The sequence below is a fragment of the Octopus sinensis genome, linkage group LG1 (genome assembly GCF_006345805.1).
Source record: "Octopus sinensis linkage group LG1, ASM634580v1, whole genome shotgun sequence".
Lineage (NCBI taxonomy): Eukaryota > Metazoa > Mollusca > Cephalopoda > Octopoda > Octopodidae > Octopus > Octopus sinensis.
In genome coordinates this window covers 74,745,099-74,765,117 of record NC_042997.1, presented here as the reverse complement: position 1 = coordinate 74,765,117, position 20,019 = coordinate 74,745,099, and the positions used below count along the sequence as shown (strand labels likewise).

General features: G+C 37.4%; 1 protein-coding gene across 2 annotated transcripts in view; it reads left to right on the top strand.

Annotated features, from left to right (window-relative positions):
* LOC115213643 (dynein beta chain, ciliary-like) overlaps window positions 1-20,019 on the top strand; it is an 884,597-nt gene that overhangs the window by 329,388 nt on the left and 535,190 nt on the right. For both annotated transcript variants that reach the window (XM_036501971.1, XM_036501966.1), the window contains exon 12: window positions 5,375-5,501. In XM_036501971.1, the coding sequence (XP_036357864.1) occupies window positions 5,375-5,501 (127 nt within the window). The remainder of the gene's footprint in view (window positions 1-5,374; window positions 5,502-20,019) is intronic.

Sequence of the window (20,019 nt, the reverse complement as noted above, 5' to 3'; positions counted from 1 at the left end):
CAAGTTTGCACATAGTTTCCATCTTCTAAATTTACTCAAAAGGCATTGGTAGGCTTAGGGCTTGAGTAAATGATATTTGCACAAGGTGCTGTGCAAAGAGACTGAACCTGAGACTATTTGGAGGCAAAGCAAGCTTCTTAACCACACAGTCATGCCTGTGGACATTCTGAACATTACCATCTGCTTCACCTTATCCCTAATCAGAGGGCTGTTAAGTCGTTTAGATAAATCTGCTTCCAGGTGTTATCAGATATCAAAGTGTGCATACATGTTTATGGACATTCTCTACATGTCTTACCAACAGTAAAATTTTTACCATTGTTATTGTGGCTTCTTGTCTCAAAGCTGGCCAATCTCATGCCTCTGTTCAGAATCTCCCAACTCATGCATCTCACATATTCTGCAGGTATTCCACAGAAAATAGTCATTGCTCAATACAGCTTACATGTATATCGCAACTTTGATCAGTAATGATATTTTATCAATATCATCATCATCATCATCATCATCCTTTAACATCTGTTTTCCATGCTGGTATGGCTTGGACAGCAAACCAGAGAGCTGCACCAGGTTCGAATCTGATATGGCTTGATTTCTACAGATGGATGTCCTTCCTTGTGTCAGCTGCTTTACAGGCCAATCTTCACCTGCGTATGCGGCCTTAACATTTCTGCTGTGGAGGACTGGTCTTGTTGAGTATGTAGCTGACAAATGTTCGTCAACCACATTCTAACACCTTAAATACAGGAAGAACATATTAGATAATATATTCCCAAATCCTCTAAATGTACAGAATTGTCAGGCCTGGAATGCCTTTGATCCTAAGCCTACCTGATCAGAATTGTACTGAAGCTAAACAATTGCAACAATGACTACAATCAACTACTGACCTGCTCATAAATCCTTCATAAAAAAATGCATGAAGGCTTCAACAAGATACATGCATGCACACACACACACCATCAAAATAGCATCAAAGCCAATATAATATTTTTAATCTATTTCCAACTATTGTTACTTCTTATGTCAGTTTTTCATCCACTTCAGTTTGAACATCCCAAAGATTTAATACAATACCTTCTCAATTGATTATGTACATTTGAAATTTTCATATTAGCATTTCTGATAGCAACAGAATATATATTCTCTAATAAATCTATGTATCTCATGAAGTATCCATCACTAATTGTGACAAATATGAGAACCTGATAAATTGCCTAAATGAGTTTTACTTTAAATCAGTGCAGAGTTTTGTGAGAAGCTTGCAAATGAAATCACATTTCTTCAATCCTTGGAATTTCTGGCTAAGGAATGTGATTTTAAGGCAGTGTCTTCAGAACTGTAATTAAAAGAAAGATAATGGGTTATTTCATTTCAAGGATAATGTTCACAGAAATAAAAATTCAGATAAGTTACAAATAGATTGCTATATTTGGATTTCTGTAATGCGACCTATAAAAATTTAAACTAATAGCTTTCTCAAAATCTTCAGTTATTCTACTTCCAAAAAAAAATAGTCTTTAACTCCCTCAGAACTACGAAGAAATTACACTCTCACCTCTAATCTCAAAAATCTCACTTGATTCCACCCTAGAACAGGACCAAAACACTTTTTGTAAAGAGATATCCTTGCTTTTACAAGAATCATAGAAGAACTCAGAGTCTCTTAGCAAAAGCATCATTTGTATTTGGGGATTGTTTAAGGCATTTTATAATAGTAACAGAAGGACTATTTTACATATTCTATTGAACTCTCGCATCCCAGATGATATTATCAAAACCTTCATGTCTGAAAGCTAATCAAGCTTTGTGCAAAGCACAGAGGATTCAACAGCAATAATCCTTGAAAGGGATACCCTAGCTTCTTTCCTCTTTGTGATTGTAGTGGACTACATCCTTAAGCCAAGTCTTCACCTGATTCCAGACAAAGGCCTCACCATGACGCAGAAGTGGTCAAGATATCAACAGAAGACGTATCACTCTGATCTCAACCATGCTGATGGTCTTACTCTCAAAGCTCATCAACTGTGTGATATGCAAGACTTGTTGACTTCTCTTGAGAATACTGCAGCCAAAGTTAGATTGTTTCTCAATGCAAAAGAGAAAAATGAGGACACAATCATCAATGAGTATGAAAGCCATCTGTCTGTTTCTTACAGTAGTAATAATCAATTCAAGGTCAATGAATACCTTGCATCCTATGTTGTTGACAGTAAGAATGACTTTTTGACATGCAAAAGACATGTCTGGAGTGCATATAACAAACTTCAAAAACATCTGGCAATCAAGTATTTTCAAATCAACAAGGGTTGATTTTAAAATACTTCAGGGTTTGTATTGAGAGTATCCTTCTCTACGAAGCCAAAACTGGATTATGGAAAAGGAGCCTTAAGATTGCCTTGATGCCAAATACACCAGATTTCTTATGAGAGCTCAGAGCCTCTTATGGTATAAGCACAAGATCAAGGAAGAAATTTATAGACACCAATTTCTATATTGTTGCTCCAGGCAAAGTAGGTTTTGCTGGCTTACTCTTTCATACTGAACATCAGATATATTTTGAAAACTCTGTTGGAAGATGAAAACTTCTCGACAGCATTGCTGTTATTAGTAGAGATACTCAAAGTGAAAATGAGGACCTATCAAAGCTAATGGGAGACAAAGATTCCTGGCACAGCATGATGAATCATAGCTCAGTTGCAGCTACTTGAAGAAACAGATATTTAGAAACAACTATTTTATGAGCCAGAGATAATGTCACTGTTTACATTTAGAGTGTCTTTTAACCCTTTAGTGTTTAAACTGGTTATATCCAGCCTTAATATATTCAAACTGGCTATAGCATTGAAATCTCAAAGCCACAAGGTAATGCAGGATTAATTCAAAACAATATGAATAAATATGCATTACATTTGACATAATAATCTGAATTGTAAAGAGTTAAACAATACTACTGTTAGAAAAGAGGATACTAAATAGGAACCTATTCCAGCAATTGCTTTCTGGAAGTGCTTTTTTTATTGATAGGGAGGATAGACATGATCACAGAAAATGTCAGCTAGAAATGCCATATGTCTTATGTTTTAGGAAAAGGCAATTTTTCTTGTATATGAATCTTGCATATTATAAATATTTAGTATGACAATATAAACCAGGTAAACCAATTTGAAATGCATTAATCTCTTCAAATTTGTTTAATTCTGCTTTATTAGAATATCTCCCTTAATATTGTAATTAGCCTAGTAGTGGAAGCACTGACAAGTTTATCCAAGCTAATATTGATTGCTAAGTGGAACGGTTTTAATCATTAAGCCATTTAAAAGTATTTCTTGTGTAGAAAAAGGTAGAAACAGCAATCACTATTAATGTCTAGGTTCTGCTAGGATTTAATACTGGGACAGAGTTTAATGTTTCAACATTTTTTGCCATATTTAAATTTAATGGTTTGGAAGCCACTCTAGTATTGTCAAATCTTGCTAATACAAAGATTTCACCAGTTGCATTCTTCACTAATTTAACTCCAAATGCCAAATTTATTACCATATCCATTATTCAAGGGTACTCTGAATGACTGCAAATTCATAAGGCAAGAAATAAATTAATTACTCAAAGGAGGCATCATAGAAACCAGTAACTTAATGTGAAGAGCTTACTTGTAGTAACATATCCCCAACAAATAATGCTTGGACATTGATTTATCTATTATTCATACTCTTTTTATCTTGTATTGATCCTTAAGAACTTTAATACCTATGATCATATATTCACAGCAACGCAGACATGAATCATGCCTGTTATCAGCTGCTACTATGGAATAAAGATTGTTATTCCTACTAACTTGTATCTAAATGATATCCCATGTAATAACTCTAAAGAAGATCAGGATAGAAATCTAAAGGCATTTGAGCCATGCACCAAACATCTGAATATATCTCTATCTTGCAAGGACAAAAAGAAAAGAAACATTTTTGGCAAAATATGCATAGAATTCCTCTCTATAAAAAGAAACTTGTGTTTTGGATGAAGTGAGATCCTTAATTATTTTCCTAATATCCCAAAAAGCAGTTGCTATTTTCAAAAATAGTATTAGTCCTAAAAATCTTCCAGAATCCATTGATTTGATTTGGTTTTCTACTGATACTAATGAGACTCCTTATGATCATTCTTCCTTTTAGATGCTTTTTCTATGGCCTCTACTTCTTTGGTTAATTTCTGATGGTCCTCTCATTATATGATAAAATGATCAACATATATGCCTATACAAAATGAGGTTAAACCACTCAAATGTAATAACAAGCTTTTTTTTGTTTGGAAAAGCAATAGAGTGGCAGAGATAGTCTTTGATATATCACAATGCCTCACAACTCCTGAGGAACTGGTAAATCTGGTAGAGCCTGATTTGCTAGTTCCTAATCTCAGTAACATTTCTGACTCCCATTCTTTGTTCCACAATAATCACTAGCAGAGGTAGTAAAATTAATTCTGAGTTCTACCATACCTAATCATTTCCATCAATAAACTTTTCCATTGAAAGAGTTAACTCAAGTCACTGATTTATTATTTTGTGGTCTCATAGTTTATTGCTTTCTTTAAAAGAGTGAATATTGAAATGCTGTATTCTTTAACAATTGGTGTATCACATGGTGGAAAAATTCTACCCACTTTTACATACAATGCTCTGCACATCTTTCAGAAACAACAAAACATATGGCTAGCTGATAGGCTATTAATATCAGCACAACCAAAATTTGAAATTCATCCTCTTACCTTCTCTTTTTGATCCTTACCTATATAATATTTTCACATTTCCACAGAACATGCAGACAACCTCATATGCAGATAATATCACATTCAGTTCTTCTCAACCATTCTTCAAATACAGCTGCACATCTACTCTAAACCCACATTAATTACACAGGAACCTGGATCCAAAGCAACTAACCTGCCAAATCCACTATCTCATTTATCAGCAATCACAAAATATATCAAATATCAGAATCTATAGGCATACAGAAATAAAATAGAGAGTGGAGAGAGTACATTTCCACACTGTCACATCATACCCCATATAATTAACCTTTGCATAGAAGCATAGAAACATCTGGATCAAAGTATTAGCAAATTACCCAAAATAATGAGTTCTAACTACATGAGCATCATGTGTTTACTTCATCAGATCTGATCAAGGGTTTCTTATTAACAGGGAAGCTCTTGTGACTGCCTGGCATCATGCAGCTGGAAAAGCAAAGTTTCCATTAAAATAACTGTGCAGCTAATGAAATCCCAAATTAGTTCCACATACACTTTATACAAAATCAGTTGTGTTATTGGTGCCTTTATTGCTGGCTAATGACATGATCCTTCCATATTTCAGATTTGAAAAACAGTGCTTTGAGAAATGGGCAAACAATGTTGATAAAATCTGTGAATTCAACTTGGAACAGCCTTTAATAACAAGAGATTATACAAACAAGTTAGTTGCAGTTAACTTTGACCTGGAGGTAAGCTATATCTTTGCATAGAAAGTTATTTCCTATGTTGCTTGATATCTTCTTAACTAATATGGAACCTGAATATATCATAACAGCATTATTAATAAATAAGGGTTCTTTATAAATTAAATTAGATAATTAAACTTAAAAATACTAAATTACACAGGTGTAACAAGTGTAAATAAATGATCAAAAACAACACTGATAACTTAAATTTATTTTTTTGGGTTTTTTTTGGCAATTCATATTTACCAATTTGATATTTTTATTGATGATTTAAATAATAATTGGCTATAATGAAACCAGAAGTAAACTCAGATCATTGTGAGATGTTGGTGTTTACATTTATATATATGACTAAATATTTCAAAGTGAAAAAGCTAATTAATTTTGATTACATATTATCAATGAAAATATTTTATAATTTCATTCATGCAAGGTAAATGAAACTCTTTGAATAGTCACATGAAAAATGCTTTAAATTATTGCTTTACATAGCAGTGGACTTTAAGAGCTAAGCAATGCCTATCTATTATGATATAAGGAGCCATTTCTGCCAATGTTTTGATAATACCCCAAGATATGAACATAAACTTTAAAAAGTGGATAATCTGAAGAAGTTGTCTATTCATATGATTACTTAAAACTACTCTATATTCCAGCAGAATGGTACACTCTGCCATAATGAAAAATGCATGAAAGACTAGCTTGGAGCTATTGGATAAATGCTCTCAATTATCTCCTTTCCTGAGAACTAGAGAAAATGTATGAGATCATAAACAAAATTCCAACTTATAATGCTTCACCATTTTGCATTTAATACAGAAGACACTGCAGTTTTAGACACAAGAAATAACACATGATTTCTCAAAAATTAGGTCAAAGATATGCCAGACCACATTGCTGTTGTTTTGCAGGTAAAAGGGTATCATGCTAAGTATCGAGCAGTATAACATTGATATTTGCACCTTTGCAAACTGTTCCCAGGTTATCTACTTCTTGGTTCTTTTATCTGAGTCATTAATTACAATCTAAAATCCAATTTTCTCAGTATGTTAAGATTTTGGCCAGGAAATGTTTTATCACATTGTCTAGAGTATAAAAATGGAGGAAGAAGTGACTGACAATAAGAGAATTAAAAGTTGGTATAAGAGATTAGATTTATGCTGTTTTAAGTAGGCTGAGACATAGTTTTAATATCCTGGTAAAAGATAATGGAAAAATCAAGAAATTTTTATACAACTCACTGTAATATTGTGATAAAACAATTCCAGCTTGAAATACAAATATTAGTCATTCAAAACACACAAAACCATTAACTCCACTTAAACTGTCACTATTTGGTGTCAAAATTTTTGTGTCACTAACTGTGACCTGGACACTAACATAGTTCCATATTCACTGTGGTTTACCACATCAGGCTGAAGCATTCAATCAGTTATCAACTAAGCCTTTCAGTCAGTTTTCCCTGCTTAGTAACTGGTATTGAAGAGAGCACAAATGTGTCCCAAACATATCTGAACCAGCTTGGCAGCTGAAGCTTGCAGTCAGTAGATACTTTTACTGATTTCTTATAAGAAAGATAAGTCTTCCAGTCAGTTTAGAATTGCTCCACTTGGTATCTGGTACTGAAAAGATAACAAAAAAGCTTGAAATACATCTACCAGTCCATAAAGATAACTCATAACTCACTTTGTGTGTTTAAACGTTTTTGCGTAAAGTGAGTATTTTCACCATGGCAAACAATTGAGACTTAATAACCTGCTGTTACTATCTTTTCACCATATTTCTCCATGTCACCTACCCCCTTTCCCACACCATCATAATGCTAGATTTACATTAGACCTTTCTTTCCCAATTTTCTCTTTTCTTCTTCTCTCCCTCAACCCTTCCTTCTTTCTATAACTATGTGGCCTTGAATATTTCAGGATATGAGCAAATGGTGGTTCAGATGAGTGATAATACTTGATTTGTGTACGGCAGTGAGCTGGTAGAATTGTTAGCACACCAGACAAAATGTTTAGTGGCATTTTATCCATCTTTACATTCTGTATTCAAATTCAGCCAGGGTTGACTTTGCCTTTCATCCTCTCAGGATTGTATGTACCAGTTGAGTACTGGGGTCAATGCAATCGACTTGCCCCTCCCCCAAAATTGCTGGCCTTGTGCCAAAATTTGAAGGTAATATTTCATTTGCGTAACCAATATACCTTCAGGCAAATGTCCTTGCAAACCTTCTCCTTTTCAGGATCTGAATACTGTCCCATGGATTCCTGCTCACTCTTTCCATCCCATTTGCATCCTTAGAGTCAATGTAGGCACATGGAAAAACAGGTCAGGTGAGACTGTTTAAAGGAGGTACATAGATATGTGCTGCATGCATGAAGTAAGTTAGGAGAACCTCAGCCAAACTCATCATAGGCAAAGAACATAGGTATAAAATCTTTTGGGAAGGCAATAGTGTGAGCATACTTTTAGTTGAGAAATGGATGGATCAAGTGATCAACATAAGATACTTACGCTTAGACTAGTCATACAATATACAACGGCAACTATTATCTCTATCCATGTTCCTCAACTGGTAATGCTAGACAAACAATGACTACATCAATGACAAATGACATTGACTTGATTATCTTGGTTGGTAACTTTAGTGAGTATGTTAGACAGTATCCTGGTGGCTTCCATGATGTACATGGAAGAAATGGAGTTGGTTCCCAAAATAAAGAGGGAACAAGGTTATTGGAATTTGCAGTTGGTGTAAAGTTTCGGACATAAAGAGTGACACGGTGGTAGAACAATGAAGTAGATGAAGTTATAAAAGCAAAAACACAGCCATAGGAGGACTGGTAGAATGGGGGTAGCAGATAACTCTACAAGATAGCTAGAAAAGAAGCTAGGTGATAGGTATATTTAGCTAGAGATGAGACAGAAAGGAAGAGGTTTGCTAATATTTTGTGGTATGAGGTGTTCCACATTGCAACACAATGCATCAGAGAAAGTTATGATGTTGTAGGAAAGAAGTGTGTATGGATGGAATATGGTACACTTGCAGTTAATGGTTCTTGAAAGAAAGGTATCGAAGTTCCACTATAAAAGTCTACAAAATGTGGAGAATGCATAGGAGAAGGAGAATCTTCCTAATGTGGACCCAACAGAGGGACTAGTTATCCAAATTGACAGTTAAACAATAGACTAAGTAATTAAGGATATGGAGAAAAGGAAAGACTCTGGTACATCAAGTATGCCTAAAATATCTTGTGGAGTGGGATATAGTGTTGTACAGAAAGATTGTCATATTCAATGACTGGTGTAGTAGCATCATAGTCAGTTGCTACAAAGGTAAAGTATACATCTCAGACAGAAGTAATTACAGAGGTATCAGATTGTAAGACCAGGTCTTGAAATTAACAGAAAATGTTAGTTCAACTAATTAAGGAGAGAGTTAGCCTAGATGAGATGCTGTTTGGTTTTGTGCGAGGAAGAAGCACTACAGATGCTCCCTTCCTAGTAAGGAAATACAGGAGAAACATTAAGCTGAAAATAAACTACTGTACTTGGCTTTTGTTGACTTGAATAAAGTCTTAGACAGAGTCACTTACTCTCTCATTTAGTGGTTGCATCAGAAGCTAAGGGTAGATGAATGGCTGGTAAGAGCCATCCAAACAGTGTCCAGGGATATTGTCAGTAAAATGAAAGTCAGCTATGAGTATAAAAATAAATTTAGCTTTCAGGTAGGAGTTGACCAGGGCTCGTTTCTCAGCTCCCACTTGGTTATCATATTCCTCCAAGCCATAAAAGAGAAATTTTAAAACTAGTTGTTCATTGGAGCTCCTCTATACTGATGAATCTCAAATTTTTTTCATGACAAAGCTAGGTGAATGGTTTTCTTATGGATTTGAATGTGTCTCAAGCATATTTGAACTGGTAACAAATTTGTATTTATACACATCTTTGCTTAGCATTGTCATCCTGTATCTGTAGATAGTTGCACACAAAATCCAGTTATGAAGTTGCAATGAACTGCTGCTGACCCATGTTAGTACCTGTGTGTGTGAATATGTGGCTATAAGAGTTAGCTGTGTATATCAGCTGTATGGGTGTGTGTGTAAATACATGTGCATTAGTTCCTATTTTATCTGTGTGTATGTGTGTACATGTGTTTAAGATGTAAGTGTGTGTGGGGTTGTATGTGTGAATGGATGATTGGTGAACATGAGCGTGTACATTCTTGTATTTACATGTGTATATATGGATGTGTGCATATTTGTCTGAAAGAACACGTATGCATGCATACTTTTAACTGATGTGTGTCTGTATACATATATATTCATGCTTTTGGTATTTATGTTGTGTGAGCTTGGCTGGTGCATCTTAGTGTAATTGCAATAGTGTTACTGATGGCACGAGGGGGTTTGGCATGGAATTGAGGCTTGATAGTCTTAAGGGAAGAAAGAAAAAGAAGAAAAGCATATGTACATAGATGTATGTGCAAGTGAGTGTGTGTGTGCATGTACCCTATGTCTCCCAGATGTTACAGGGTATGCATAAGTTTGGAAGGTAAGCCTGTGGTCTGTGCAGCCATCAGTGAATGGGAGCCCTGCTCTTGATTATGGGGTAGCCAGTGTTGAAGTATAATCAATGTTAAGGTGGTATATCTGGGTTGCCTGCTGCCGGTGGTTTGAAGTTCACTAGGGGGTGTACTTTTGATGACAGCAATAAGATAGTTCATATTACCTGTTGATAGATACTGCAGGTTGATGGAGAATATGCACTCTTTTGTGGAGACAGAACTAGCAATTGTGGGTATCAAGTGAGTAAGGTGGAGTTTTGTTGACAATGGTTTATTCGATGTTGGGGGTTTCACTCTGGAGGTCACAAAATCTCCAGAGGAAATGAGACAAAGAGGTGGAATTCTCTCTATCCCTGCATTGAAGTGAATCTATATGCTGTGTGTACCTTCCCTTGAAGTCATTGGATGTCATGCCTATGTTGTGCCTTGTGGTGCTTTTGGATGGTGTGAAGGTGGCTCTGTGGACTACAGCCCTTGAGAGGCAAGATCCTCCTGGCTGGTTGCTGGTAGGGTTTTGGAAATTACAGGTTGTGTGGGTGTAAGTTTGTAACTATTGTAGTGTGCAATGTTTGAAGTGATGTTGATGTTATGTGAGTTGAAAAGTTTATAGTACTTATGGTCCTTGGAGAAATGCTTCATAATAAATGACAGAAAGCTCCTAGTTGTGATGTTGGAAACTTCTAGGTTACATGGCGGGTTGAACCACATTTTCTTTCTCTTTCTGGTCTTCTTTGGGTATAGAGGTGGAGGTTTTGGGTCATCCATATATGCTAACTTCTCTGAAAATCTGCTCCTTGCTAATGTCTCATTGTAGAGTGTTGGGTGGCCCTGTTGAATATCTCCCTATTGGCTGAAAACTGAGATTTTTCTGCTAATGCTTGAAACTAAGTTTCTAATTACAGTGGGGGATTATTCAAGCTTCTGTAGATGTACACAGATTCCTCTTTGGACTTTCTGTAAGGGTAGTACTTGTCCATTTCCAGGTCTAAGAAGTCAACTGTGGTTGACGTTAATAGTAACTGTTATGGCCAAATTTTTTAAAATATTTTTATGAGGTCCTTCCTAAACTTCTCTATAGCATGACCATTCAAATGGCTTAGATTGCAAGGCTGTTGTCCCTGTAATGTGCTGACATGTGTGAATGTTTGTTTCTCATGAGAGTATCCAAAATAGTCTGATGATGTTGGCAATCACAGCCCTATCATAGTTTCCCATAGAAATGTTAAACAGTGGATCACCTTTCTTCACTCAGAAGGAATCATTATGAACCAGGATCGACTTTCTGACATTCATGATGATTCTGACATCAAGGTCATATATATTGGCAAATTGTCTACCAAAATCCAGGGACTTCAGAAGAAGAGATTTCGATATAGAAGGGTAGAAGTCCATGATATCAAACTGTGAATCTGCAGGCTGATTTATTCTCAATACCATGGAACCAGTTGATCACAGCTGTGCTGAAATCCAATTGAATCAGCCCTGAGACCTTCTAATATTTGAGTTGATAGTATCAAGAATTTGCTTACTGACAATGCCTATCTTGCTCTTAGAAGGGTTGATCAACCTGCATTTGGAGTTGGAGAGGAAATTGGGTTTCTGATTCTTAAGTGTAATATGGTGGGGGTCATATGGAAACATTGTTCACACAATCCTCTATATTAAGAAGAATGGCTAGCTCCTTCTGTATTTGTGTCATTGTATGTGGAGGTGCTAGTTTTCTTGTATGTCTTGGTGATTGTGTTTGTGACAAGCCTTGTATGTGTGGAAATGCTTGTTTCATAAATGTTGTTTTGTCTGCAAGGATGTGTACGTTATGTGATTACTTAATTTTTGCCTTGAGGGTACTTTCAAGATTTTAAGCTGAACTTGTCTGTGGGTGTAATGATGGATGGAGTCTCAAAGAAGAATGCCTTCCAGTGCATTTGCTTGATGATGCTTTCAGTTTTCTCCATGAGCTGCATCATCATCATCGTTTAACGTCCACTTTCCATGCTAGCATGGGTTGGACGGTTCAACTGGGGGTCTGGGAAGCCCGAAGGTGGCACCAGGCCAGTCAGCTGGATGCCCTTCCTAACGCCAACCACTCCGTGAGTGTAGTGGGTGCTTTTTATGTGCCACTGACACAGGTGCCAGACGAGGCTGGCGAACGGCCATGCTCGGATGGTGTTTTTTATGTGCCACCGGCACGGAGGCCAGGCGAGGCTGGCACGGCCATGATCGGATGGTGTTTGTTACGTGCCACCAGCACGGAGGTCAGTTGATGCGGTATTGGCTACAGCCACGTTCGGATGGTTTTCTTATGTGCCACCGGCACTGGTACCACAAAACTACAAATTCCATTGATGTTCATCGATTTTGATTTGATTCTTTGATTTTTGATTTTCACTTGCCTCAACAGGTCTTCACAAGTAGAGTTATGTGTCCCAAGAAGGAAGGTATGCACAGGTGGACTGACTATGTCCCAGGTAGGGGCCATGGGTTATGGCCTCACTTGTCCTGCCGGGTCTTCTCGCGCACAGCATACTTCCAAAGGTCTCGGTCTCTGGTCATTTCCTCGGTGAGACCTATAGAGCGAAGGTCATTCTTCACCACCTCGTCCCAGGTTTTCCTGGGTCTACCTCTTCCACAGGTTCCCTCAACCGCAAGGGTGTGGCTCTTTTTCACACAACTATCTTCATACATTCTTACTACGTGTCCATACCAGTGTAGACGTCTCTCTTGCACACCACATCTGATACTTCTTAGGTCCAACTTTCCTCTCAAGGCACTTACACTCTGTCGGGTATGAACACTGACATTACACATCCAACGGAGCATACTGGCTTCATTTCTTGCGAGCTTACGCATATCCTCAGCAGTCACGGCCCATGTTTCACTGCCATGTAGCATGGCTGTTCGCACACATGCGTCATACAGTCTGCCTTTTATTCTGAGCGAGAGGCCTTTTGTCACCAGCAGAGGTAAGAGCTCTCTGAACTTTGCCCAGGCTATTCTTACTCTAGCAGTTACACTTTCGGCACACCCGCCCCCGCTACTGACTTGGTCACCTAGGTAACGGAAACTATCAACTATTTCAAGTTTTTCTCCCTGGAATGTGGCGGAAGATGGTCTCTGCGCATTTTCAGTGTTTATTGCACCAGAGCATCTACCACATACAAAAACTATATTCCTAGTTAGCCTTCCTTTGACATTGCTGCACCTAAAATAATTTCTTGCTTTCCTTGAGGATATCCAAGATAGCCTGATGAGGTTTCTAGTTTTAGCCTCATCACAGTTTCCCATAAAAATGTTGAACAGTGGATTGCCTTCTTTCTTCACTCAAAAGGAATTGTCATGAACCAGGGTATCCTTGGTGGTATCTGTTTTTCTATGAGTACAGTGGTGGTTGTCTCTCTATCAGACATTTGTGGGTGGAACTCAACAGGGTCAGGAGCACTTGTAGGGGTGAGTGGACAAACAAAAGTAATAGACATTCAGCACATTTAGTATGAGTTACATATATTGTCATTTAAAGAAGTTTGATTTGGTCCCATACAGCTTCAAGTTTTGTAGGCTCCTTACAGAAACCTAGCTCATTGGACTCAGCTAAATGGAGGAAGTCTGAGGTGACTGTCAGAAACTGGGCTGCTATTGGTCAAGGCAGGTCATATGGTGTTATTAGAAGTGAGTCCAGTGAAACAAAATGCATGAAAAAGTGGAATTTCATGAACTGAATAGCTGAAGAGGAAGCTGATGACATCATGCTGTCTGGCCAGTTTTTGAAGGAATTTGCAGGACATAACATCCATCACCAGCAAGAGTGTATGTGTGTGTGTGTGTGTATACCAGCTGTATGAGTGTGTAGATGTGGGTGTCTATGTATATGTATCTGCTATTCATATGTGTGTAGAGGGTATAAGCTGGCAGGTAGGTGGCATCAGCTCTTTGGTGTGTGTACATATGAGTGTTGGTGCATATCAGCCATGTGTGAATACTCATATGTGCGAATATGTGGATGCATGTATCAGCTGTGTGTACATCATTTGTATGAGTGTGTGTGTGTCTACATGTGTGAATACATGTACATTAGTACTTGCTGTATATATGTATGTGTGTATGTGTTTAAGACGCAAATATGGGTCTGTGTGCATATGGATGGTTGGGGAACATGAGTATGTACATTCTTGCATTTATATGTGTACATATTGATGTATGCATACTTGTCGAGAAGAACATTTATGTGCACGTTTTTATCTGGTGTTTGCATGTGTACATATAAATATATGTTCTGTTGTGTCTGGGGAGAGTCATTTTATTTTTGTGTCTTATAATTTAACGCACTCTTCTAATTTATCACCCTTTACAGTTCTCATGTTTTAAATTTATTGTACAAAACTGTTCAGCTGATTTGTAAGTTTGTCTAATTAGTCACTTTTTTTGCATTTAAGGTAGTAAATTAGCCAAATTCTGCTTAAATAAGTATAGTGTTATATGTAAACTATAATAGAATAAGTTTTAATATTCAAATTTTAATTTTAGCTGCAATATTTTAAGTAAAAAGTTTCTTATTCTTTACTTTACTAGAAGTAACAGCTTGTCCTATATTTTTACAGGTGTAATAACTTGTCTTGTACTTTTCCAGGTTTATAATCTTAAGAATATGGTTTTTCATGCTTGCATTTTTCCAAGTAATCCATGATTTTTCCAGGCATTGCTGTTATAAGATAATTAATAATTTAAGATTTTACCATATAAAATACTGAAAGATAATATTTCAATTTTTTGTGTGTTTAATTTAAATATATGTTGTGATTGAATTATTTGATATTACCCATCCACACCTAATTAATGGCAGGGATTTTTACCATGTTGTTGGTTGCACCATGGCTCACCAAAAGTTACAATCAACAAGACCCCAAAACCATCATTTGTCAGGCTCACCTTAAGTAACCTAATTTTGCAATATTAGGAGGTCACAGGAATTCAACGAAAAAAAATTTCCAATGATTCTGGGATTGGGAGAGAACCACCACCATCTAATTTTTTCTGAAGCAAAATAAAGGATTTGCAGTATATTAGGAAATCAGGGTACTTGATTCCATGCAAAAAAGCAAATTTTTTTTCTTTCTTAGTGAAAATCATGCAGGTGTTAATATAGAAATTGACCATAATGTTATTTAGCTTCAAATAAACCTTGATACTGCAAACGTATCATCAAAGACATTCCAGCCTTCAGCCAACCGTCTTTTTAGGGATAATCTAGGACATTACATACAATAGGCATGTGATTTAGGTAGGGGAATACTTTGGCTGCTATTTTTAGCGTGCCGAGCGACCAGGTAGAGGCTCTTTCATTGGTTCAATTGCGTGATGAGAGATTTTTACACATATATGTTATATGTATATATATATCATCGGCAGAAGTTGGAGAGTAAGTCAGAAGCTGAGAGTTTTGTGTATTGGTACTTATGAAACACAAATTTGTCTATTGTCACTCTGTAACTTCTGACGAAATAACTTCTAAAATACAAAATGTTGTCAAAAACATTAAAAATAAACACTGTTCTATGTGACACATTCTACCAGTATCGGAAGTTTGAAAGTGTTTAGTTAAAAAAAATTAATTAAATAATCTGTACATGAAAGTCGACCTCGGCGAAGTTTGAACTCAAAATCATAAAGACAGACAAAATACTATTAAGCATTGTTGCCTGGCGTGCTAACCTTTCTGCCAGCTCACCACCTTAGAAATTAAGCATTCATTTTAGAAATATATTCTTTATTCTTATTGCTTAAGCATTACTCCCTTACTTACTGACATGAAATTTTGTAATATTTTACCTCATAACTCTTTTTCTACTAATTTTTGTTCATAGCGACTAGCGATTCTGAATTCCTCTTGCATTTTTCTATCATTTAAGCCTAAGGAAGGTATACTTATAATTTAAAATTCAAAAATTTATGTTAATTGAAGATGAATATCTGCCTTACTGTCTCCTTTGAGGTCGCAGATATTTTGATGTAACTATTTTTCTACTGAACCAAATCTCAAACTATTTATGCCAAAGTGGAGCAATTTAGTTGAGAACTAAATTAGTGGTGGAGCTTGGAAGCTGCTGCAATTGACGAAATGGTGAACTTAAAAATATATTCAGCCACTACCATTATTGAATGATATATTTCGTTTTGGGATTTGGTTTACAAGATTCTTTATGTGAGTTTGTGTGTTGAAGCATATTTTGTTGTGTCTGGGGAGAGTCATTCTCTTTTAGTACCTTATTTAACACACTCGCTGGTAAAGTTTCCACTCATTTACTTATTTATTTTTCCTAAAATTTTCTATGCATCTTGCAACGTTTACAATTCTTGTTGACTCTGTCCATTATCCAAGCTGCATTCTTTTTGTTTGCTTGTTTGGGAGCATATATATGTATGTATGTATGTATGTATGTATGTATGTATGTATGTATGTATGTATGTATGTATGTATGTCAGGTCACTTTCGAGTGCTACTGGTAACATGTAACCCAGTACAACCTGTTGCATGGTGAAGTCGTTGGCAACTAAACCAGCAACCCCACCAAGCTTGCTTGGTGAGGAGGGTGTTTATTGGACACCTTGCGGGATGAAAAATAAAACCCGTCAAAGGGCGGAGGAACTCTTGAGAGTCAACGGCCATCCAATAAATGCCTTAAGGCTGTATCATGCGCTGGGACATAGAAATAATTGGACTGAATACCCGATCGCGCGGTTAAACCATTGGGAGTGAAGGACTCCTAGCCTTTGTTAGGGCATCCTTCTAGAAGGTAACTCAGAAAACTGGGATAACTCCAACATAAAACCTGCGGCTCAGTGGTTACCGATGATGTTGACTTGTTCTTCTTTTCAGATTATGGCTGCTGTTGCTTAGTGAGTGGGATTGACTCTGTGCACAGCCTTTCCTCACTTTAAAAAAAATCTTCTTGCACAGGCATTGCACGATAACAACATTGATTAAGCATGCATACATGTGTCTCTGTGTATGTGTGCGTATGTATGTGTGTACATTTGTATGTATTCTGCATATTCATGTGTTTTTATGCGTGTGTGTGTGCATGTCTGAGTGTGTCTGGATATGTGTGTGTATGGCTTTTGTGACTGTACTGTGTCTGTGTTTATGGATTTGTGTCTCCATGTGTGGATGTGTGTCTCCATATGTGTCCTTGTGTGTAGTGTAGTGTATGTGTAAGAATGATTGCACAAGCAATAGGGGGTAGTGTAAGAACCACATTGAAGAACCACAGGGTAAAGTTTAACAAGAATTTATACATGCAGATTCAAGGTGCAGCCATTGGTGTCAGTGTAGCTGGAGATGTGGCCGGCCTCTTCATGAACTGATGGGGCAGAAAACTTCAGCAATCCTTAGCAGAACAGTCCACAACACTTTTACTTTACAGTAGGTATATAGACGGCATTAATATCCTAATTAAGACCAACTCTAGTAATGGTAGTGTAGAAACTGAGAGGAACATAATAGAGAGCATCTAGCAAGTAACTAACTCCACCCACCAAAGTATCAAGGTAACTATAGATTACCCCACTAGGCACCCCAACATTAGACTCCCTGTTTTTGATGCTGAACTTTGATTAGAGACTGAACAACAGAGTGAAGCTCCTCCACTCTTATCACAGGAAACCCATGGCTTTCAAATATGTTGTTCATAATACAGCGAGAAATTCATTTCAGTACCGCTAAATTGAATTTTCTCTCCCCTGTGGACTTGGAAATAACTTCCCTAATATTAATAATTATATATGCATATATATATGCATATATATGTACATATATATGCATATATATATATATATGTGCATATATATACATATATATGCATATATATATAATATATATATATATATATATATATAATATATATATATATATATATATATATATATACTAGCAGTATCGCCCGGCGTTGCTCGGGTTTGTAAGGGAAATAACTATATAAGCATTTTTAGAGAGTTACTCCCCTTATAGATGCCAATTCGGGCTTTCTTAGCCATTTCTGTTTTGGTGTCTTCAAGCCATGAAGTCGTTGTTCTAAAAGAACGCTGGTCTCCTTGACAACGCTTTATGACGTTGATTTCCTTACGCTCCCTTCCCCACAGCTTCACGAGGGAGGGAAGAAGGGGGAGAAGCAAACACAGTTGCAGGTGTTTGAGCGTGGACGCCAACTCTGCCGTCATCGACACACAAAAAATTATGCATTAAAATGGAATAAAAAATGATGTTAAATTATTTTTAAAATCGTAGACTCGCGCTAATAGCCAGACGGGCTCGATATTAATCACGACTATAAGATACCCGAATTTGGTTAAACTGCACCGCAAAATGTGGGAGGAGTTAGGAATCTAAATCGAAGGGGACAGACACTCACACAACTAGAGTTTTATATATATAGATATGCATATATATATATATATATATATATATATATATATATATATATATATATGTATATATATATATATAATATATATATGCATATATACATACATGTTCTTTGTTTGATTTGCATAATAGTGGTTTTGTCTCTAATTAATATTATATGTATGTATATATATATATCTCATCATCATCGTTTAACGTCCGTTTTCTGTGCTAGCATGGGTTGGACGGTTCGACCGGGGTCTGGGAAGCCAGGAGGTTGCACCAGGCTCCAGTCTGATCTGGCAGTGTTTCTACAGCTGGATGCCCTTCCTAACGCCAACCACTCTGTGAGTGTAGTGTGTGCTTTTTACGTGTCACCGGCACAGGTGCCAGGGGAGGCTGGCAGCAGCCACGATCAGTTGGTGCTATTTACATGCCACCAGCATGGAAGCCAGTCAAGGTGGCCCTGGCATCGGCCACATTTGGATGGTACTTTTTATGTACATTTGGTATTTATTTTGATGTTGATGTTCTTGACTCAATAGATTTCCTCAAGCACAGCAGGTCATGTGCCGCTGGCACAGAAGGCAGTCGAGGCAGCACTGGCATCGGCCACATTCGGATGGTGCTTTTTATGTGCCGCCGGCACAGGTATCATAACTACAATTTCCATTTGATATTTATTTTGATGTTGATGTACTTGCCTCAATAGGTCTCCTCAAGCACAGCAGGTCACCCTATGATCCAAGGTAAGCACAGCAGGTCGTTCTGCAATCCAATTTACTTTAGATGGGCTGGGGCTATGCGAAACTAGTGCAGGAAGCAGCCATGAACTCACGTTATTTGTCGGGTCTTTGCAGTCACAGCATGTCTCCAGAGGTCTCGGTCTTTCATCATTGCCTCTGTGAGGCCCAATGTTCGAAGGTCATGCTTGACTATCTCATCCCATGTGTTCCTGGGTCTACCTCTACCCCGGATACCTTCAACTGTTTGCGAGTGGCACTTATTCACATATCTCTCCTCATCCATCCGCAGTACATGACCATACCAGCGCAAACGTCTCTCTTGCACACCACATCTGATGCTTCTTATGTCCAGCATTTCTCTCAGGGCGCTTACACTCTGTTGTGTGTGCTCACTGACATTACACATCCAGCAGATCATGCTAGCTTCATTTCTTTCAAGTCTACGCATGTCCTCCACAATCACAGCCCATGTTCCACTACCGTGAAGCATGGTGGTTCGCACACATGCATCGTACAATCTACTTTTCAATCTGAGCAAGAGATCCTTTGTCACCAGTAGGGGTAGGAGCTTTCTAAACGTTTCCCAGGCTATTTGTATTTTAGTGGTAACACTCTCTGAGCATCCACCCCCACTACTAACTTGGTCACCTAGGTAGCGGAAACTATCAACTACTTCTAGTTTCTCCACTTGGAATGTGATGGAATCTGTTTTCTGAGTATCTGTGGTGTCTATTGCCCCTGTGCATCTGCTGCACAGGAAAGCTAGCTTCTCAGTTAATTTTCCTTTGATGTTGCTGCACCTCTTATGTGTCC